The sequence below is a fragment of the Aquarana catesbeiana genome, linkage group LG01 (genome assembly GCF_042186555.1).
Source record: "Aquarana catesbeiana isolate 2022-GZ linkage group LG01, ASM4218655v1, whole genome shotgun sequence".
NCBI lineage: Eukaryota > Metazoa > Chordata > Amphibia > Anura > Ranidae > Aquarana > Aquarana catesbeiana.
In genome coordinates, this window is record NC_133324.1 from 73,231,796 (window position 1) to 73,255,645 (window position 23,850).

A 23,850-nucleotide genomic window follows, 5' to 3' on the forward strand; every position below is an offset into this window, starting at 1 on the left:
GAGATGACCTTAGATGACTCCACATACACTGGGTAAAGGTCCGGCTTGGATAGCAATGCAGGGGTGCTGTCGCCACAATAGGAGGTGGACAAGTAAGTACACTGATTAGCATGGGGAACCGTGTCCAAGCATGGTTGCTGACAGCATGGGGTGTTACTTGGGCCACCTGGGAAAACTGATAGTACAGTGCAAATGATCAGATGCAGCTTCCTTTTGGATACAGGATGAGTAGTAGAAAAGGCTGCTCACAGGCTCTCACCATTCCCATCTACTCAGGTCTCTGTGTAGTCCATTTGGTCTCCGTTTTACTGATGTTAGATGTAGTGAGTCAGCTCCTGGATCACATTCGTGTGTCCGTGTTGATTCCGGGGGGGGGGTCAAAGTCACTCATAACACTGTCTCAGTGCCGCATGCAATGCTGGATATCCTGTTACGCCTGGACTTTTAGAGGTAGCATGTCATATCACAGCTACAGGCTATGTCTGCAGGCTCCGCTGTCACCGAAGCAGCCTATGTTGATGTGTTTCACACGTCATCACGTGCTTCGTCAGAACGTGGTTTGACTTGGCTGGCAGCCAAGCCTGTGTTGAATCTGGGTCAAGGTGAGTGACTCAAGGAGGCTGGATGACTCATCAGAAAGCACCTCTGGTACCTCCCCCTACTTGCTGGAACCTTGGAGAAGCATCCAGAAGAATGGGAGGGAGGTTAGGAGGAGCTGCCTGGAGTATTAAGGAGGGTCCCAGCCAATACCCAGCAAATAGCCTGCCAGGGAGTAGGCCCCTCTCAAATACTCAGGGTTAGGCCAACAGGGGCAAAGTGGATTTCAGGTGGAAACTGGAGATGGAGTGCTGAGGAGGCTGTCGGAGGCCCTTGAGGGTAGCCTCCTAGTCTGGGAGGGGAGAGGGGGCTGACCTTGGGCCTGGGGCTCGGATGCTGGAGGGATCCTGCGTACTGTGGGAAACCAGATAGAGTGAATGCAGGCTCCTGGGTTTAGTAACACTTTAAGCCTGGCTATACACATGGCAATTTGACAGAGCAATGAAACTTTAAATGCCATTTTTTTGTTAAATCACAAAGCAGTCAAAGACATAAAATAATGGTTCTGACTAAACACATGGAGAAGGAATTGGAATTGCCCCTTTGAATATGGCAGAAAAATACAATCACAAAATTATTGTAGATTTTTTCCCATTTCAATTTTTTTACTTTTACATTTCAATAAACTGTATTACATTTGTCACTCTATCGCCTAAATTCTGGCGGTCGATGAAACTCACATGTAGTAGATTGTTTTTGGTGCTTAATTCCCATTGGTCAAAAGTAGTTGAAATAGTCTGAAAATTGTTAGGAGTATAGCCAGCTAAAGACTGTATTTACAGCTAAGCTACAAATGTCCTCATAGCAAGCTGTGAGATAAAGCATCTGTAGCAAAATCTTTAACGATATATAAGAATTAACTGACTGGTAATAATAGTAGGTGGCTAAATACGGGGCTAGACTTGGTCCCTCAGCACTTCTTGAAGCTTGTTGAAAGCCTGCTAGCAGCTTGCTTAAAGTGGCAATCAGCACTCTCATTAGGCTTTGTGTTCAACATTTACAAACTGGAGCTGAATGGTACCTTAACCCATTGCCGACTGGCTCACGCCGATATACGTCAGCAGAAGGGCACGTACAGGCATAATAACGTACCTGTACGTTGCCCTTTAAGACACTGCATTATGGGCGCGCGCCGCCGCCGCGATTGTCTCACGGAGCTGAAGAATGGGGAAATGCTGATGTAAACAAGCATTTCTCCATTCTTCCCAGTGACAGAAGACTGATCACCGCTCCCTGTAATCGGGAGCGGTGATCAGTGTCATGTCACACGTAGCCCATCCCCCCTACAGTTAGAATCACTCCCTAGGACACACTTAACCCCTGCAGCGCCCCCTACTGGTTAACCCCTTAACTGCCAGTCACATTTACACAGTAATCAGTGCATTTTTAATCGCACTGATCGCTGTATAAATGTGAATGGTCCCAAAATAGCGCTAGAAGTGTCCGATCTGTCCGCCATAATGTCGCAGTCACAATTAAAAATCGCAGATCGCCGTCATTACTAGTAGAAAAAAAAAATGCCAAAAACTATCCCCTATTTTGTAGACACTATAACTTTTGAGCAAACCAATCAATAAACGCCTATTGCAATTTTTTTTAACCAAAAATATGTAGAAGAATACATAACAGCCTAAACTGAGGAAAAAAATGTTTTTTTTATATTTTTTGGGGATATTTATTATAGCAAAAAGTAAAAAATGATGCGTTTTTTTCAAAATTGACGCTCTTTTATTGTCTATAGCACAAAAAATAAAAACCGCAGCGGTGATCAAATACCACCAAAAGAAAGCTCTATTTGTGGGGAAAAAAGGACGTCAATTTTGTTTGGGAGCCACGTTGCACGACCACACAATTGTCAGTTAAAGCGACGCAGTGCCGAATCGCAAAAAACGCTCTGGTCTTTGGCCAGCCAAATGGTCCGGGGCTGAAGTGGTTAAAAGCTTCAATAAAGCTTGCTGAAAGCTCTGCAAATGCTTTGTCAAAACGTGCTTTTTACACCGCTCTTATACAAGCTGAAACAGACCTTTAGGGTTGATTTTTTTTATAGGCAAAACTGTATTGTACTGGCTGCCAAGAAATAGGTAGTGTATTTTTTGATATCCTACCTTCATATTCTGTGCAGCTTGGATATACAGTATAGGCATGTTAACATGTAGAGGCTATTACTTTTACTTTTTGTTTATTTAAATGGATAAAAATTAAATCAGAGAGAAACAACACTTGCCTTTGGATGTCTGTTCAGGACGTGTCGTGACTTCATTTTCCTCTGGTTCTGGAGACTGGGGGCTGTCTAGCTCATCATCTGTCTCATCATCTGAATATGGTAGCTCTTCATCGTTTGGACTTTCTGAATCCTGACTTTGCAACGGTCCACCTCTTGCCATGCTGCTCACCAATATAGGAAAATTAACAGGTCAGTACATGTTCTGCCCACCGGGCCTTTATTCAATTTATCTGTGTTTATGTGCTTGAAATAACATGTTGGTTTTCTTGATGTACACCAAGCTAGTTATGCAGAGCGCAGGCGCCACCTACTGTTCCCTTTCTGGTATAGCTTCAGCTGTTTATATATTACATATTGCAATTTCTTAGAATGTGTTAATAAAGTTGTTAGGGACCTGTGCATTCTGGGAGATTCTCTAGAGGAAGTTCCATTTTAAAGGGGAACTGCAGTCTGCTCACATAAGTTGTAATGAAAACATCTTTGCCATTCTGAAGCTTCCCTCTAACCACTTTGCATATTATTTTATATATACTGTGATTCTGTACTTGCCAAATATGCTGCAGAAATATCCCTCCACTGAGTCTGGCTGCAACCATTTTAACTGTGGGCAGCTGAAGCTGTTGCCTGTTCACTTCCTGGATTTACATAGACACACAGAGGCACACCTCCAGTTCTGCAGCCCTGCAGCTCTCATTGGCCCTCTTATGACTCATCCCCCCTCTCTTCCTGGCAAACTCTCACGAGAGTAAGAGAGAAAGCTGTGCATGATGTCATAAGCCTAGGCTTTTTACCAGACAAGAAACAGGAAGTTGGCTGCATAAGGTATTTACTGGCAGAAAAAAAAAATGTTCTATCCAAAGTTAAAACAACAAGGGAGGAAGATTAATTAGATGGAAAGTTGAAAAAATGACTGAAGTTCCACTTTAAGTATCTTCAGCAAGGCAGTGTAAGGCTGTTTCTCCATATCTCGCCATCACCCCTCAGCAAGCTTAAAAAGTGAGTTCTTGTTATACCATTTTGTGTTGTAGAGCATTGTTTCTTTATTGTATGCAATATTGTACTGATTGATGTTTGTTTTATCATTTTGTAGTTTCACCTGGCTCGTTCTAATAAATTTACGACCAAAGAAATATGGTATCTGAAATTTATGGAGCGGGAAGGTTTAGCTTTCTGTCCTATAGAGAGAACAGTACAAGCAAAGCCAATATTTCGGCACCAGGTACTGTCAGGTGAGTCACCAACTGGCATTTTATACACTATATGGCCAAACATTTGTGATCACATAACCATCAAACCTATATGAGCTCATTGGACATACCTTTCCAAAACCATGACTATTAAGATGGTGTTGCTAGTAAATAGGACCACAACCCACCATCTCCGTCGTTTGCATCAAGAACAGCCTCCACTATTTTTAGAAGGCTTTCAATAAATCCCTGTGCTTGCTGCTCACTATCATCACTTGAAAACACAGAAGCCTGGCATCTGTGTTTACAAGAGACAGTGATACTCTCCCAGTGGCTGCACACATAACCATCCCTGCCCAGCATATCTCTCTGAGAGCGGAGGGGTCGGGGGGTTGTGCATAGCTGCACTAATCTGGTGGCAGCAACTCCAGCTGAAGTCCATCCCTGTAGCCTCTACTATCCTACTATTCCACTGCAAGGAAGCCCCTCTGTGTTTTTCTATAATTATAATGGAGGCTATCTTATGGGGCAGTGATTGGCAGAGTCTTTTTTTTTAATTACAAACCTCTGCCAAAAACGAATTAACAAAGGGTCCTCTAACTCCTCAGATAATTTATTAATATATGATATATATATATATATATATATATATATATATATATATATATAATTACTGTATATATATATTCCATTATCCCTACTGTGTGTGAACAAGTATAAACCTTTGCTGGGATAATGTGTTGAATCAGATCTTACTATCACATATTCATTTTACAATTCAGGTTAGGAGAGGGGATTTGGAGGTGGGAGGACAGCTCCATACTCCTAGATCAACAGTGGGTATAGAATAGTGTATATGGAGGTTTTCTATTTGAGTGTATTGGTTTTCTTTCTTTTTCTCTGTTAGTTGAACTGGATGGACTTGTATCTTTTTTCAGACGGATTAAGTATGTAACTCCTGAACCCTGAATTCTGTGCATAGCACACTCCTGAAACCTTCACTCTGTACATAGCACACTCCTGAACCCTTCGCTCTGTACACAGCACATTCTTGAACCCTTCACTCTGTACGTAGTACACTCCTGAACCCTTCACTCTGTATGTAGTACACTCCTGAAACCTTCACCCTGTACGTTGCACACTCCTGAACCCTTCACTCTGTATGTAGTACACTCCTGAAACCTTCACTCTGTACGTTGCACACTCCTGAACCCTTCACTCTGTATGTTGCACACTCCTGAACCCTTCATTATGTACGTTGCACACTCCTGAACCCTTCACTCTGTATGTAGTACAGTCCTGAACCCTTCACTCTGTACGCAACACACAGTACCTTGAAAAAGTATTCATACCCCTTGAAATTTTCCACATTTTGTCATGTTACAGCCAAAAATGTAAATGTATTTTTATTGGGATTTTATGTGATAGACCAACACAAAATGGCACATAATTGTGAAGTGGAAGGAAAATGATAAATGGTTTTCAACAGGTTTTACAAATAAATATCTGAAAAGTGTGGCGTGCATTTGTATTCAGCATCCTTTACTCTGATACCCCTAACTAAAATCTAGTGGAACTAATTTCCTTCAGAAGTCACCTAATTAGCAAATAGACTCCACCTGTGTGTAATTTAATCTCAGTATAATTATGTTCTGTGAAGCTCTCAGAGGTTTGTTAGAGAACCTTAGTGAACAAACAGCATCATGAAGCCCAAGGAACACACCAGACAGGTCAAGGATAAAGTTGTGGAGAAGTTTAAAGCAGGGTTAGATTATAAAAAAATATCCCAAGCTTTGAACATCTCACAGAGCACTGTTCAATTAATCATCTGAAAATGGAAAGAGTATGGCACAACTGCAAACCTACCAAGACATGGCCGTCTACCTAAACTGACAGGCCAGGCAAGGAGAGCATTAATCAGAGAAGCAGCAAAGAGGCCATAGTAACTGTATTAGTCGTGCACTTCACAAATCTGGGCTTTATAGAAGAGTAGGGATGAGCCCGGGTGTTCGCCTGTTCGCCGAATAGCGAACAATTTTTGGTGTTCGCTGCAAATTCGAAAGCCGCGGAACACCCTTTAAAAGTCTATGGGAGAAATCAAAAGTGCTAATTTTAAAGGCTTATATGCATGGTGTTGTCATAAAAAGTATTTGGGGACCTGGGTCCTGCCCCAGGGGACATGGATCAATGCAAAAAATGTTTTTTCTATTAAATTTTGGCATGGGGTTCCCCTTAATGTCTGCTTTCCAAAAAAAGTCATTTAGGGATATTTGTACTGTCCTGGAGTTTTCGGGCCTCAAGAAATGAGATAGGCCATCAGTACATAAGGATTGATCGATTTTCAGATATACATCGGGTAAAATAAGTATTGAACACTATTTTTTTTTAGGTAAATATACACTATATTGTTGAAAGTATTGGGACGCCTGCCTTTACACGCACATGAACTTTAATGGCGTCCCAGTCTTTATAGACCTTGCTTTGTGCACTGGTCCAAATCATTTGGTGAAAGGGGGATCATGGTATGGGGTTGTTCTTCCGGGGTTGGGCTAGGCGTCAGCATACCAAGACATTTTGGATAATTTCATGCTCCCAACTTTGTGGGAAAAGTTTGGGGGTGGCCCCTTGCTGTTACAACATGACTGCGCACCAGTGCACTAAGCAAAGTCCATGAAGACATGGCTGAGCGAGTTTGGGATGGAGGAACTTTACTGGCCTGCACATAGTCCTGACCTCAACCCAATAAAACATCTTTGGGATAAATTAGAGAGGAGACTGCGAGCCAGACCTTCTCATCCACATCAGTGCCTGACCTCACAAATGCGTTTCTGGAAGAATGGTCAAGCATTTCCATAGACACACTCCTAAACCTTGTGGACAGCCTTCCCAGAAGAGTTGAAGCTGTTATAGCTGCAAAGGGTGGGCCAACTCAATATTGAACCCTACGGACTAAGACTGGGATGCCGTTAAAGTTCATGTGTGTGAAAAGGTAGGTGTCCCAATACTTTAGAAAAATATTTGTATTTCAAAGGTGCTATTGACATGAAATTTTCACCACATGTCGGTAACAACCTATGCAATCCATACATACAAAGAAACCAAAACAAATACGTTCAGAAATTAATTTATGTGTAATAAAATGGAATAACACAGGGAAAATGTATTGAACACATGAAGAAAGGCATGGAAAGACACCAACGAAATCTATCAGTAATTAGAAAGCAATCCTGCCCCTTGTCAGTGCAAATTAAAATAAGCTGATTCAGGCTCAACTGATGGCCTATAAAAAGGTGTCTGATTACCAAGGTGTCAGACTAGAAATGATCATCTCATGATGGGTAAAAGCAAAAAGCTCTCTCAAGACCTTCGCAACCTTATTGTTGCAAAACATACTGATGGCATTGGTTACAGAAGGGTTTCTATACTTCTGAATGTTCCAGTGAGCTTTCTTGGGGCCATGATCTGGAAGTGGAAAGAACATTCCACCATAAACCGGCCATGACCAGGTGCTTCTCGCAAGATTTCTGACAGAGCAGTGAAAAGAATTATCAGAAGTGTTGCCAAGGATCACTTGTGCAGAGCTTCAGAAAGACCTGGAATTAGCAAGTACAATTGCTACAAAGAAAACAATAAGTAATGCACCCAACCGCCATGATGGCCTGTATACACGCTCACCACACAAGACTCCATTGCTGAAGAAAAAGCATGTTGAAGCTCATTTAAAGTTTGCTACACAACATTTAGACAAGCCTGTGAAATACTGGGAGAATATAGTCTGGTCAGATGAGACCAAAATTGAACTCTTTGGATGCCATAATACACACCATGTTTGGAGGTCAAATGGCACTGCACATCACCCCAAAAACACCACCCCATACCAACAGTGAAGTTTGGAGGAGGGAACGTAATGGTGTGGGGCTGTTTTTCAGCATATGGTACTGGCAAACTTCATGTCATTGAAGGAAGGATGAATGTAAAAATGTATCAAGACATTCTAGATAAAAGTCTGGTGCCATCTACCAGGATGATGATGAAACGAGGGTGGACATTTCAGCAAGACAATGATCCCAAACACAAAGCCAAGGAAACTCTCAATTGGTTTCAAAAAAAGAAAAAGTTGCTAGAATGGCCCAGCCAATCACCTGACTTCAATCCAATAGAAACTCTATGGAAAGAACTAAAGATCAGAGTTCATAGAAGAGGCCCACCAAACCTTTAAGATTTGAAGACTCTTTGTGTGGAAGAATGGGCCAAAATCACACCTGAGCAATGCAAGTGACTAGTTTCTCCATACAGGATGCGTCTTGAAGCCGTCATTACCAGCAAAGGATTTTGTACAAAGTATTAAATAAATTTCAGTTAGCGTGTTCAATACTTTTTCCTGTGTCATTCCATTTTTTTACACATAACTTCATTTCTGAACTTGTTTTGGTTTCTTTGTATGTATGGATTGCATGGGTTGTTAGCGATGTGTGGTAAAAATGTCATGTCACTAGCCCCTTTAGAAATATATTTACCTAGAAAAATGATGACGTGTTCGATACTTATTTTTTTTCAAAATTTTTGGACTTTTTTTGTTTATTTAGCAAAAAAATTAAAAACTCAGTGGTGATTTAATACCACCAAAAGAAAGCTGTATTTGTGGGGAAAAAAATGATAAAAATTCATATGGGTACAGTGTTGCATGACTGCGCAATTGTCATTCAAAGTATGACAGTGCTGAAAGCTGAAAATTGTCCTGGACAGGAAGGGGGATAAAAGTGTCCAGTATTGAAGTGATTAAATAACTTCAGACAGGCTTTAAACAGTTGATGGAACTTTTCTTGAACATTTACTGGAAAGTCCAGTACATTTCCAGTGCAATATGTCCCTCTCTAACTAAACTAGGCTGCCCAGGCATACCTCAGCATGTTGGTAGTCCATTATCAGCATCCTCCAAGGTTTGGCAGTTCCTGCAGACTGCTGGGCACAGCAATCCCCCTCAGTGTTTCATGATAGTCACAGTATTTCTGAGAGCGGGCGGACCACGGAAACCCAGCTTTCCCCTATATTTATATCACAGGACAGATAGGCAGGGCCCAAAAAGCCCGGGAACTGACATGCAAAACGTTAACCACTTCCCTCACCTGGGCCAGCCAATTAAATAACTAACATACTGTATGCGACCTGCCTACACTTAAGCTGCTTAAATGCATTAAAGTGGGCTTTAGTGCACAAAAGGCAGCGCGTCTTCTCTATCGTGTACAGTGGAACCTTGGTTTACGAGTAACGCGGTTAACGAGCGTTTTGAAAGACAAGCACCTTTTTTTTTTAAATCCTGACTCGGTTTACGAGTGTTGTCTCTCGCAAAACGAGCAGGATTCAAGCCAACGGGGTGTGCAGTACCGCATTTGGCCAGAGGTGCTGGGGCGCCGGTGACACTCGGAATGGTTTGGAGCCGTTCGGAAATACTCAGAATCACTCGGAAATACTCGGAAACACTCGGAAATACTCAGTTGTTTCTGAGCCTTTCCGAGGGTTCCCGAGTTCAGCCGAGCTGTCCCCGAGTATTTGCGAGGCTCTCCGGCGCCCCCCCCCCCCCACCTCTGGCCACATGCGGTATTGCATGCAATAAAAGGCAATGCGGAACAAATTATCTTCGTTTCCATTGACTTCTACGGGGAAACTCGATTTGATATGCGAGTGCTTTGGATTACAAGCAGGGCTTTTTTTCAGCAGGAACTAGGGGGAACTCAGTTCCACCACCTCTGGCTCAGGTCTTCTGCTCCCTGCTCACCACTTGGTAACACTGAAGTCCAGCTTCTGCGTTTACAAGTGATAGCTTATCTGTCAGTAGCTCCCACAGGTCAGATCTCCTGCGCAGATCCCACTGAGTGTCGGACAGGGACAAGGGAGATACAGAACAAATAATCAGGGTTCAGTGCAGTCATAGGCAGGAGAGGGTGCGTGGTAGGCTGCACCTTCTGTGGTCTCCATTTTTTCCCTGGTGACCAGTTGTTGATGCTCCTACTGCATGATCTCCCTTGCAAGTGACTGTAGTATAGTATAGTATGCTGGGAGGTACTACAGCCGGATAGGTGCTTCAGCTTAATATTGCAACAAAGGTAAGAAATATGACAGATGGTGGAGCTTTTAAGGAGGGGGGAGAAGATGAGGCAGTGGATGGAGGGGGTTGTATGCAGAGGGAAGAGCTACTATATGATGCCATTTGGCAGGTATGTGTGTGTGGCGGGCATGGTTGAGTTCCTGCCCCTATTCTCTGAGAAAAAAAAGCCCTGATTACAAGCATTCTCTTGGAACGGATTATGCTCGTAATCCAAGGTTCCTCTGTAAATGCTGTGATTGACTCTCACAGTGGTCACATGATTGGGAGCCCATCCCACTGGCTTCTAATGAGAAGCTGTCACCAAAGACTGTTGGTAACAGCTTGATCAATGTGCCGGGAGCACACAGTGGGCCAAGCTCTCAGGCCATCATGGCCGCATCTATGCAATACGTTGTCGGCAAGAGGTTAAGGAACCCATCGTGGGCTACATTTGATCTAAAGATGAGAGAAACTAGATGCTCTGGGTGAATATGAGATTTTATAGGTTATTGTGATTCTGTAGATCTCCATAAATATGGCCCGAATCACCCAGTCCATGGAGAATCAGTGAATTCACTGTGAATCAGATAAGAAGTTGTACTTTGTCCACCACACTCCTTACAGGCTTACCCAGTTTGTGTAGGGTGTTGTAGTGAATTAATGGATGGCGCCACTTTTCAAATATCATAGAATAAAGATCTTCACCAGCACACCTTATTATAATGATGGTCTTGTTCTTTATTATAACAGAGGTTTTGGGACCTCAGAAGAACCCTTTTGCCTCTGCCTTGAAAAAAGGGCTCCTGGGAGGTCCCGAAACGTTGTCCCGTGATGCCTGTTACCTTACATGAATAAAGGACACGATTATCATTATACCAAGGTGTGCAGGAGAAGATCCTTATTCTACGGTGAACTAGGCGAATCACAAGAACCAGATTTTTTTGCAAACGTAAGCTGATGCACACATTTCTCTTCTCTATGGTTCTTTCAGAAATGTAAGACTTTTTATTGTTACAAGTATAAAAAAAATTCCGAAGATACCCTTGTATATGCGGAAATTAGAAACACAATATCATACCTGCTCCACTGCTTGCCTGTCTCACATGTAACCACGTAACATAATTAATTTGGATACACCTTACTTAGGGAGGTAAACAACACAATGCTATATCATTCAAAGCTGGTATCTGTTACATCACAGACGTAATGTCTTGGAATGAGGTGTGCCCTCACTCAGTATGCAGTAAGACCGGAACCTTTATGAAAGTTCAATCTTTGCACAGAACAGTAGAGCCCGTTGATTATTTTAAAGTAAAAAAAACATACGTCTTTCAAATAATGACTAGAAGTTTGTTACTCTGTTAGTTTTCTCATGTGATGTAAAGCCTAGGCAAAGATCACATGGCCCCAGGATAGCTGGAGCTTTGTGTGTGTTTTATCGTATTAGAGACTGCAGTAGGTTTTGACCTAAATTGGACAAACCCTGTCTGTGCGACAGTAGTAGTAAGCAAAATACGAATATGTAATGAACAGATACACTATATTGCCAAAAGGGTTCAATATTGAGTTGGACCACCCTTTTGCAGCTACAACAGCTTCAACTCTTCTGGGAAGGCTGTCCACAAGATTTAGGAGTGTGTCTATGGGAATGTTTGACCATTCCTCCAGAAACGCATTTGTGAGATCAGGCACTGATTTAAGACGAGAAGGCCTGGCTTGCAGTCTTCAATCGAATTCATCCCAAAGCTGTTCTATCGGGAGGTCAGGACTCTGTGCAGGCCAGTCAAGTTACTCCACCCCAAACTCGCTCATCCACACTATATTGTCAATAGTATTGGGCCACTCCTCCAAATCATTCTGTGGAGGGGGATTATGGTGTGGGGTTGTTTTTCAGGGGTTGGGCTTGGCCCCTTAGTTCCAGTGAAGGGAACTCTTAAGGTGTCAGCATACCAAGACATTTTGGACAATTTCATGCTCCCAACTTTGTAGGAACAGTTTGGGGATGGCTTCTTCCTGTTCCAACATGACTGCGCACCAGTGCACAAAGCAAGGTCCATAAAGACACTGATGAGCAAGTTTGGGGTGGAGGAACTTGACTGGCCCACACAGAGCCCTGACCTCAACCCCATAGAACACCTTTGGGATGAATTAGAGCGGAGACGGCAAGCCAGGCTTTCTCGTCCAACATCAGTGCCTGACCTCATAAATGCGCTTCTGGAAGAATGGTCAAACATTCCCATAGACACACTCCTAAACCTTGTGGACAGCCTTCCCAGAAGAGTTGGAGCTGTTATAGCTGCAAAGGGTGGGCCAACTCAATATTAAACCCTACGGACTAAGACTAGGATGCCATTAAAGTTCATGTGTGTGTAAAGGCAGGCGTCCCAATACTTTTGGCAATATAGTGTATGTGTGAAGGTGGACATAGTTATTTGACTTTTTCCACCTGTATGGTGTCACCTGTAGATTGTTTTGTTAGTCTGCCATGTGTGCTATGTACTGCGATCATCCTCTGTGGGGTTGGTTTACTAAAACTGGAGAGTGCAAAATCTGGTGCAGCTGTGCATGGTAGCCAATCAGCTTGTAACGTCAGCTTACTCAATTAAGCTTTGACAAAAAAAAACAAAAAAAACTGGAAGCTGATTGGTCTCTATGCAGAGCTGCACCAGATTTTGCACTCTCCAGTTTTAGTAAATCAACCCCTGTATGTTTCTTCAATAAAAATCATATTTTTTTCACAAAAAAAAAAAAAGATGCGGTCATTTAGGACATCTCTTCCATATCTTATGGGAATGTAGAAGTCTTAGGAGCATTTCAAGGTCAATGTTTTCATTAATATTAGAAATTACGGGAATTCTTACACCCCCTTCCCCTCAGTTGGCGTTGTTATTGACAAATTTGACACATATCCTTTTTGCAGCAAGACGGACGATTACTAACAAGTGGAAACAGACTTTAGCCCCTAACTTATCTGAAGGGGTCCATAGAGTTAAGCCTTGTACACGCGATCGGATTTTCGGCAGGGAATTATGCGGTGACAGACTGTTTGCCTAAAATCCAACTGTTAGTACGCTCCATCAGACAATTGTTGGCCAACTTTCCGCCAACAAATGTTGGATGGCAGGCTAGTAAATTTTTTTGGCGGACAACGGTCTGTTGTCAGATTTTCGTATCTTGTGTACACAAGTCCGTCACACAAAAGTCCAAAGTACAAACACGCATGCTTGGAATCAATGCTCACCAAACACGACATTAGCAGAAGGAGCCCAAAGGGTGGCGCTCAAGAGCTGAAATCCCTCGTAGTACGTCACTACATTCGTGTTTGTTGGCCGACAATTGTGTACCGTTTGTATGCAAGACAAGATCCAGGTACACACCCTTCGGATAAAAGTCTGATGCTTTGTCTGTGGAAAATCTGATCGTGTGTAGGAGGCTTTAGGCTACTTTCACACTGGGGCGGGAGGGGGGCTTTTCGGCCACTAGCTTGGCGCTCTTAACCCCCGCTAGCGGCCACGGAAAGGGTTAAACGCACCCGAAGAGCGCCGCTGCCGTAGCGCTTTGCAGGCGATTCGGCAGCGGTGCCCATTGATTTCAAAGGCAGGGGCAGTTCAGAAGCGGTGTATACACCGCTCCCGCACCGCCCCAAAGATGCTGCTTGCAGGACTTTTTTTCCCGTCCTGCAAGCGCACCACCGCAGTGTGAAAGCACTCGGGCTCTCACACTGGGGAGGCTTGAGAAGCACTTTACAGGGGCTGTTTTTAGCACTGAAAAGCGCCACAGTGCGAAAGGGGTCTTAAAGCGGAGTTCCGCTTAAAAAAAAAATTAAAAGTCAGCAGCTACAAATACTGCAACTGCTGCCTTTTAATAATCCGACACTCACCTGTCTCAGGGTCCAGCGATGCGAGGGAACGAAGCCCCGCTCGTCTCCCCTTCCTCTCTGTGTCGCCGGCATTTTCACTGTGAAGCCACAGCCGGGAACGCACTGCACATGCGTGAGATGCGCGGCGCGCCGTGACTGGCCGGGCAATCATCTGGGACCTGCGACGTGTCCCAGATGATTGCTGAGAGGGAGGGGGGAGAGGTGAACTTACTTCCAGTGCCGCGGTGCGCCGGGAGGAAGTGGGAGTTGGAACGCTCTAAAAAGAGGGTATCGGCTCCCCCCTCAAAAAAAATGACATGCCAAATGTGGCATGTCAGGGGGGCACCTTCCCTTAAAGCGGAAGTTCCATTTTTGGGTGGAACTCCGCTTTAATGTTCAATGCACTCATGAAAGATTCTTTGCATATTGGCACCAACAAGCCTCTGTGTTCTATTCTAAATAGGATGCATGGAAAATATATAAAGTGGCAGTATTATGGTGAATGATAGAATTGAATCATAGCTAGTCTGGAACACTGTACATGGTTCTCCGGCGTGGTTTATTGTGGTTATTCTGGTTTATTGTTTTTTTTTTTACTGTATCCATTTTTTTCTCTTTTATTTTGTTTTTTTGTGAGCATAGCTATGGTATTTCTTGATCTGAATGCGTTTGTGTTCCCTGACAATAAATGCATATTTACCTAACTCTTACCTACCTTTTTTATTTAGTTATCAGAACATATAACAAATAACAAATAAAGACATTAAGAAAAGTATAACAGGATTCACACAATTACAGTTACATAGTATAGCGAATGCATTTTTGATAAATACATAAAGGGCTCTTTTACACGGGGGATCCGTATGTCCGTTTTTCATCCTTCCGTTTTCGGATGAAAAACGGACATACATGTATCCCTATGAAGCGTCGGATGTCAGCGGTGACATGTCCGCTGACATCCGACCCGCTCCGATCCGAAAAGTGTAACGGAGGAAAACCCTACTTTTCCATCCGTTTTCGGATCGGATCGGGTGACGACGGACACTACGGTCCGTCATCATCCGATCCCCCATAGGGGAGAGCGGCGCTCTGACAGGTCCGTTGCTGCACAGTGTGCAGCGACGGACCTGTCATTTTCCTGCTCACCGGGGATCGGCGGAGCGGTCCCCGCTGAGCAAGCGGGTGTTCACGTGGCGGATCATCACTGATCCGCCCCGTGTGAAAGAGCCCTAAGTCAGTATAATAATCGTGAATAATCCTTCAAATTCATATCTTTAAATTCAGTTTCTAGCTAGTAAACCTCCAAGAATAAACCTATTCACCCCTAGGGGAGCAAACTGTGAACAGGTCTATTCTAACATGAATAAACAAAAGAGAGAACAGGATGTCATCTAGTAAATCAATGTATTTATCGGCAAAATCTTAATATGAGCAAATTGTAATATTTCTTATTGTACTCTTATTGTAAAACTTTACAACTCTGTATTTGAGACATGTGCATTTGAAAAACCCCAGTTAGAATTATTGGAATATAAATTAAATAAAGACGCTCCACAGTTTCCAGATGAAGCAGATGGAAAGCCTGTGAAACGCATTAAAGACTAACACACCCTCGCCCCATGGTTGGAATTGGCAACTATGTAAAGAAAGAATGAAATCCTTATGCCATTAAGTATTTTTGTGTTTATATGCTGGAGTTCCTAGGGTTCCTCCAGAGATGGCTAGGGGTTCCTTGAGCTGTGGCTGATTTACCTCCTGTTTGATGGTGCCTACATACTTCTGAGTCAATGCCACTTGGAGGAGCCAGTGATATGACACCATTGATCTTTATAGCTCTCTGTAAGAGGGCCATTCTTACCACCACTGTAAAAAAGGCCATTCTTCTCACTGACCACCACAGTAGGGGGCATTGTTCCCAATGACCCCCAATGAATGGGTTTTATCAGGGGTTCCCCGAGACCTGAAAATTATTTTAAGGGTTCCCCCGGAAGGCTGGGGTAGAGTGTGTAGACCAGCATATGTTAACCAATGTGAAGCTATTATAACTTCCTGTCATATAGTGTTGAGACTAAACTAGAACTTTTTCACAAGCAAATTCTTTTAATAGTAAAAGGTTGTCTTTTAATGAGGATAATGTGATAATAAAATCGAGGTTTTACAAAAATATTTGGATTTGTATGTTGCAATATCAGTGGCCCCTGAAAGGTCCCATGGTATTTTCTACTTTTGCGATACATTGCAAATTTTGAGGATATGGTGCATGCACATTATAGGCCAGTCAATCCTAGTAGTCCCAATAAAAATAATCAACATACAAAAATATACAAAAATGATACAACACAGCTACTTGTAAACCCTTGAACCCCTGACCAAAAATTGGTGATTCTCTACTGTTGCTAGCCTCCTGCACTTTTAAAAATGTGTTGGCTTCTGAGATTATATATTGCTCTCTTCCTTTCGTATTGGACCATCCCGAACCATTGGAAGATGACTATTCTGTAATGTTGGCCTGCATTCCATAGTTGTATCTACACTCATCGGACACTTTATTGGGTACACCTGTTCAATTGTTTGGTAAGACCCCTTTTACACTGAGGCAGTTTTCAGCAATTTTAGGCTACTTTCAGACTGGGGCGTTGTGGACGTCAGCGGTAAAGCGGCACTATATTTAGCGCCGCATTACCGTTATTTTAGCGACGCTATTCGGCCACTAGTGGCGCGGTTTTAACCCCCACTAGTGGCCAAAAAAGGGTTAAAACTGCCCGCTGCAGCGGCGCTTTGCCGACGGGTTTGCGGCGCTGCCCCATTGTTTTCAATGGGCAGGGGCACTTTAGGAGCGGTGAATACACCGCTCCTACAGTGCTCCGAAGATGTGGCTTGCAGGACTTTTTTGACCGTCCTGCAAGCGCACTGCTCCAGTGTGAAAGTCCTCAGGCTATCACACTGGAGAGACAGGTGAGGGTCTTTACAGGCTCTATGCAGGAGCTATTTTTAGCGCTGTAGTGCCTGTAGAGCGCCTCGGTGTGAAAGTAGCCTTAGTGCTAAAAATAGCGCCTATAAAGCGCCTGAAAACTGCCTCTCAATCTACCCCAGAGTGAAAGCCCTAGTGCTTTCACACTGGGGCGGTGCACTTGCAGGACGGGGCAGGGCAAGCAGCATCTTTGGGGCGGTGTGGGAGCGCTGTATACACCGCCCCTACCTATTGGAATGAATGGGCACCGCTTCCTAAGCGCCTGAAAAGCGAATCGGAAGCGCCGCATTACGGGAGCTTTTAACCCCTTTTTAATCTCTTCTTGGGGGTTAAAAGCGCCCCGCTACCACCCGAAAAGCAGCGCCAAAGCGCCGCTATAACAGCGGTGAAGCGCCGCTAATATGAGTGACACTAACGCCGGCACCGCCCCAGTGTGAAAGTAGCCTAACACAAGTTGCTAATCAGCCAATTACATGGCAGCAACTCAATGCATTTAGTCATCTAGATGGTGACTTTCTGAAGTTCGAACTGAGCATCAGAATGTGGAAGAAAGGGGATTCAAAGGGTAACTCCACTTTCGAGGGGAAAAAAAAATAGCAAATAAAGAAATTAGTGTATACAATTGTGACACAATTCATATTGTAATTGAATGTTATTAAAAATGGCCTTTCATTTTCAATCTGCAGCCGCTGTAATTTTCTGAAAAAGCAATGCAATACCTGGAGGTGTTCTGTACACAGAATGTATACAGACCACTCCCCAGAAACATCATTTCCTGCTTGTGTGATTGGCTCACTGATTTTCCCAGAAATCTACACTAAGATACAAGTCAGATTTCAGGCATCCCCTGCAACAAAAATTTCATTTTTGGTGAGAGACTCCCAATAGGAAATCACAGCTAAAGAGATGCAGGCCCAGCAGATTTCCTCATTAGAGCTTTGCAGGCGCTGCAGCCGATTGATTACTATGAAACCACTCTTATTAGATTCACTTTCCCACAGGGGCAGAGAGAAACACAGATATTTCTTCAGAATGACAAAAGGGAGGAATCTGCAACAAAGTTTGTTAAAATCCTTGCAATGTACATAGATCACCCAGAGGGTTTTTTCTCAACAAAAGTGGAGTGACTTTGAACGTAGCATGATTATTGGTGCCAGACGGGCTGGTCTGAGTATTTCAAAAACTGCTGATCTACTGGGATTTTCACACACAACCATCTCTCGGGTTTACAGAGAATGGTCTGAAAAAGAGAAAATATCCAGTGAGTGGCAGTTGTGTGGACAAAAATGTCAGAGTTCAGAGGAGAATGGGTAGACTAGTTCAAGATGATAGAAAGGCAACAGTAACTCCAATAACCACTCGTTACAACCAAGGTATGCAGAATACCATCTCTGAATGCACAACACATCGGACCTTGAAGCAAATTGGCTACAGCAGCAGAAGACCACACCGGGTGCCACTCCTGTCAGCTAAGAACAGGAAACGGAGGCTACAATTTACACAGGCTCCCCAAGATTGGACAATAGAAGATTGGAAAAATGTTGCCTGGTCTGATGAGTCTCGATTTCAACTGCGACATTCAGAATTTGGCATAAACAACATAAAAGCATGGATCCATCCTGCCTTGTAACAACGGTTCAGGCTGGTGGTGGTGTAATGGTTGGGGGTATATTTTCTTGGCACACTTTGGACCACTTAGTAGAAATTAAGCATTGTTTAAACTCCACGGCCTACCTGAGTATTGTTGCTGACCATGTCCATCCCTCATATCATCTCACTACTGGTTTCTTGAATATGACAATGAGGTCCCTGTACTCCAATGGCCTCCACAGTCACCAGATCTCATCCAATAGAGCACCTTTGGGATGTGGTGGAATGGAAGATTCACATGATGGATGTGCAGCCGACAAATCTGCAGCAACTGTGTGATGCCATCATGTCACTATGGACCAAAATCTCCGAGGAATGTTTCCAACACCTTGTTGAATCTACGCCATGAAGAATGAAGGCAGTCCAATCTGGTGCTAGCAAGGTGTACCTAATAAAGTGGCCGGTGAGTGTATATTGTCTTTTAATAGCTCTACCTAGTGCTTTCAAAAATAATAAAAATCTATTGATCAAAAGAAATATACAAAAAAAAAGCAAGTAATTAGAAGGACTTTTTATGACCTAATAAAATTCAGCACTAAGGCTTCTGTGGCTTTGAGTTAAGCCTCTAGACAAAGCAATGGTCTTGTTTGCTATGCTTCACAAATAGTTTTTTTTTTCCAATTACTTTGCTCTTTAGAGAAAATGGGGAAAACCTACTACCCCATCACATGACATGACTCAATATTTATTTGAGTACACGCATGCATCGGCGCCCATAGTTATAGGTTACCAAGACCAAGCCCACCCCCTCAGCTCTTTGTTACAGCATAATAAATGGAGAAAGTTGCTACCGTGTTGACTTAGTCCAGGTCTTTTCACCGTCTCTGTCACATTGTTTGCCTTCAAAGGTAATACAGTGGTTATTTCTGCACCAGAACAAGATAAAATGAACTTTGTCCACAATCTGCTCAAGTGAAACGAGAAAGACTGGTTGGTAAAATTGACTCAAGGCTCTTACTGGTGTTCCATCAGACAGCGTCATCATCACATGGAAAGACGTGTCAAGCACTGTAATCACTTATCTGTGGAAAATCCATAACAGACTATAGTAGGGGCTGGGTAACCCGGAGTTGATAAACTACAAATCTCAGCAATTCAGCAGATTATGGCTTCTTTGCAGGTGTAAATTCTGCAAATCCTTTGGATTATCGGGAACTCCTTCTTAATTACAGGTCCCCCCGATGGCTGAGGTTACTGAGAGCGACGTTCTGCAGTAAATCGTTTTTCAGCTTCTGAAAATCTTGTGACTCTTGTTGACACAGTTGCACTAAAATCTTCAAAAAATGAATTTTTGAACAATAAAGTTGTGAACAAATATTTGTCTCTTGCTTTGTTTTTTTTTTAAATTTTATATAGCGCATTATTCTGCTTGCAATCTAATCCATATTTATCATTCCTGGAAAATTAGTTTATTGCATCTGTAATTTATACACCCTTAACCCCTACCCAGACCCTTATGCCGCGTACACACGGTCGGACGTTTCGGGTACAAAAGTCCGACAGCCTGTCCGACAGACTTTCGACGGACTTTTGTCGGACTTTTGCCGGACTTGCGGCAGACTTTCTTACGAACGGACTTGCCTACATATGATCACACAAAAGTCCGACGGATTCGTACGTGATGACGTACACCCGACTAAAATAAGGAAGTTGATAGCCAGTAGCCAATAGCTGCCCTAGCGTGGGTTTTTGCCCGTCAGACTAGCATACAGACGAGCGGATTTTTGGGTCCGGCGTAGTTACGACGTAAAGATTTGAAGCATGTTTCAAATCTAAAGTCTGTCAGATTTGCAGCTGGAAAAGTCCGCTGAAAGTCCGCTAAAAGTCCGGGGAAGCCCACACATGATCGGATTGTCAGCCAGCTTTAGTCCGTCGGCGTCCATCGGACTTTTGTAGACGAAAAGTCGGACCGTGTGTACGCGGCATAATTCTCAACCTAGCCCCTAAGTTCAGATAAAGGGTATCTGATGCCAAAGTCTTTTTTTGGCTCTTGGATAGAGTAGTGAAGGGTTAGAACCCCCTGTTAGGTTTATATTTTTTGTGTATTAATATTATTGTCCCCGCGCTGTGGTGTATATAGTAAATCAGTGTTCTATAGCAGTGGTCATCAACCCTGTCCTCAGGGCCCACTAACAGGCCAGGTTTGCAAGATAACTGAAATACATGACAGGTGATATCATTTGCTGCTTAGTGATTGCAGTATTCTAGTCTGCATCTCCCTAAAGTAATACATAAAACCTGGCCTGTTAGTGGGCCCTGAGGACAGGGTTGATGGCCACTGATCTATAGAAAAGCTTTTTGACTGCTGTTGTGGTATAAGGTGTGAGTTCCTCTCAAATGTTTATTTTTTAATCAATTTCTATCTCAGTGACAATGGTTACCGGGACAAAAAGGGAGGGTGAGTCTCCCTAATGGGGACACAGGTAAAAAATATAAACGTGTAATATATAGACCCAGCGCTGTCTAGCCACCAGTGTTAATTTTGGCATCAAATTTTGATTCAGTTTTAGTTATAGTCTTTTGACTAAAATACCATTTTAGTTTCAGTCCCATTTTAGTCATCGTATTTTAGTTGACTAAAATCTCTAGTACATTTTAGCCAACTAAAATCAAATGTGTTTAGTTACATTGTGATGCGTTATTTAAACATTTCTATAGACTTTCCAAACTAATTATATACTCTTGGAGTAAAAATATCTAATATCATATTATTATTTATGGTATTAAGGTTTGAAAAACTCACAGATATAGATTTAGCCATTCTGGACAGTCTGAGGAGGCCTGTAATGCTGCACAGTGCTCTGGACGGTGGTCTGAGTAGCCTGTAATGCTGCACAGTGCTCTGGATGGTGGCCTGAGGAGGCCTGTAATGCTGCACAGTGCTCTGGACAGTGGTCTGAGGAGGTCTGTAATGCTGCACAGTGCTCTGGGCGGTGGTCTGAAGAGGCCTGTAATGCTGCACAGTGCTCTGGACAGTGGTCTGAAGAGGCCTGTAATGCTGCACAGTGCTCTGGACAGTGGTCTCAGTAGGCCAGTAATGCTGCAGAGTGCTCTGGATGGTGGTCTGAGGAGGCCTGTAAAGCTGCACAGTGCTCTGGATGGTGGTCTGAGGAGGCCTGTAATGCTGCACAGTGCTCTGGATGGTGGTCTGAGGAGGCCTGTAATGCTGCACAGTGCTCTGGACAGTGGTCTGAGGAGGCCTGTAATGCTGCACAGTGCTCTGGACGGTGGTCTGAGGAGGCCTGTAATGCTGCACAGTGCTCTGGACAGTGGTCTGAGTAGGCCAGTAATGCTGCAGAGTGCTCTGGACGTTGGTCCGAAGAGGCCTGTAATGCTGCAGAGTGCTGGATGGTGGTCTCAGGTCTGAGGGATGGCCTGTAATGAACAGTGCTCTGGATGCCACCATGCCAGTGTGTCACTGGTTAGAGGAGGCCTGTAATGCTGCACAGTGCTGGATTGTGTTCTTAGGTCTGAGTGATGGCCTGTAATGTACAGTGCCCTAGATATCGGTGGTCAGAGGAGGCCTGTAATGCCGTACAATGCTGGATGTGGTCTCAGGTGTGAGTGATGGCCTGTAATGTACAGTTTCCTGGATGCCGGTGGTCAAAGGAGGCCTGTTGTAATGTGGTGCAGTGCTGGATGGTGGTCTCAGGTCTGAGGGATGCCCTGTAATGTACAGTGCCCTGGATGCCAGTAGTCAGAGGAGGCCTGTAATGCACACACAGTGCTCTGGATGGACAGTGGTCTGAGGGGAGGCCTCAGGCCTGCTGTAATTGTAATGTACACTAGTACTACACACTTACAGTCTGCTCTCTGCTCTGGATGTGGACGGTTGTCTTGTGAGTCAGGGCTCGGGAGTGAGACAGTTTCGTTGGGACTCGGGAGGCCTGCCTGTAATGCACAGTGCTGCTCTGGTCTCTGGCAGTCATCACGGATGGTGCACACAGTCGCTTCAAGTCTCTTGGTTGCTGGGAGTGGAAGTAGGTGGAGCTCCATGGAAACTGGAAGTTAGTTCACGAGGGTAAATGTCCCCGCCTCATCCCGCTTTCATTCGTTAACGAAAACGGTTTTAATTTTCATCATATTTTTCGTCAGTGGACGAAAAATGTGCTGTACTTTTACATACCTCCCAACTTTTTCAGATGGGAATGAGGGACAGCTATTAGCAAAAGCATGTAGGCATAGGACACCACCCCCTTAAAGAATTGCACAGAAATAAATGATTGGTTAAACCCACAAGTGCTTTTTTACCACTACTATTCTTTTATATTGGCTTTTGTAATTTACCAATGCAGCAATTTAGAAATTGGATGAAAAATTTAGCACTGGGAAACACTTTTGGATAGATAAATAGTACATTTTATATACAAATATGTGGATCAGACCAAAATGAGGGACAAATGAGGAGGAAAGAGTGACAGAGGGACATTGTTCCAAATGAGGGACAGTCCCTCGAAATCCGGGACAGTTGGGAGCTATGCTTTTAGTTTTGTTTTTGTCACTCTAAAAAATGCCGCTGAGGAAAACTTTGACAAAAACGTTTTCGTTTGGCAAAATTAACACCAAGAGCCCCGGAAAGTCAGATTCCGGGTCACCTGATCACCTCTGATTGGCTATCACAGTGGACAGTCATGGTGAAGCCAGCCACCCGTGTTTTCTGTCTCTGTGAATGGAGAAGACAGATACATTTTAATAAAATAATAATAATAGTTAAAAAAATAAAATAATAAATAAAATAAATACCTAGATCAGTCCCGCGGTTAGTGTTTGGGTCAAGGTCAGGATCAAGTGTCAAGGTCAAAGGTCAAGCTTAGTGTCAGTATTTTTGAACTGAATTTTTTTTTTTTCAATTAGTATAATGCCCTGTACACACGGTCGGACTTTCTGACGGAAAATGTGCGATCGGAGCTTGTTTTCGGAAATTCTGACCGTGTGTGGGCTCCATCGGAATTTCCGACACACAAAGTTTGAGAGCAGGCTATAAAATTTTCCGACAACAAAATCCGGTCGCGTACATTCCGATCGTGTGTAGACAATTCCGACACACAAAGTGCCACGCATGCTCGGAATCAAGCAGAAGAGCAGCACTGGCTATTGAAATTCATTTTTTCTCAGCTCGTCCTACGTGTTGTACGTCACCGCGTTCTTGACGTTCGGAATTTCCGACCAACTTTGTGCGACCGTGTGTATGCAAGACAAGTTTGAGCCAACATCCGTTGGAAAAAATCCGATGGATTTTGTTGTCGGAATGTCCGTTCGTGTGTACAGGGCATCAGT

The 23,850-nt window shown here is 43.5% G+C and overlaps 1 protein-coding gene across 1 annotated transcript in view; it reads right to left on the minus strand.

Moving 5' to 3' along the window:
* The window catches only part of LOC141132194 (phospholipid-transporting ATPase IC-like), a 151,614-nt gene that overhangs the window by 121,470 nt on the left and 6,294 nt on the right, over positions 1 to 23,850 (minus strand). The window contains exon 2 of the mRNA XM_073620313.1: positions 2,822 to 2,982. Within this exon, the coding sequence (XP_073476414.1) occupies positions 2,822 to 2,981 (160 nt within the window). The 5' untranslated portion in view covers position 2,982. The remainder of the gene's footprint in view (positions 1 to 2,821; positions 2,983 to 23,850) is intronic.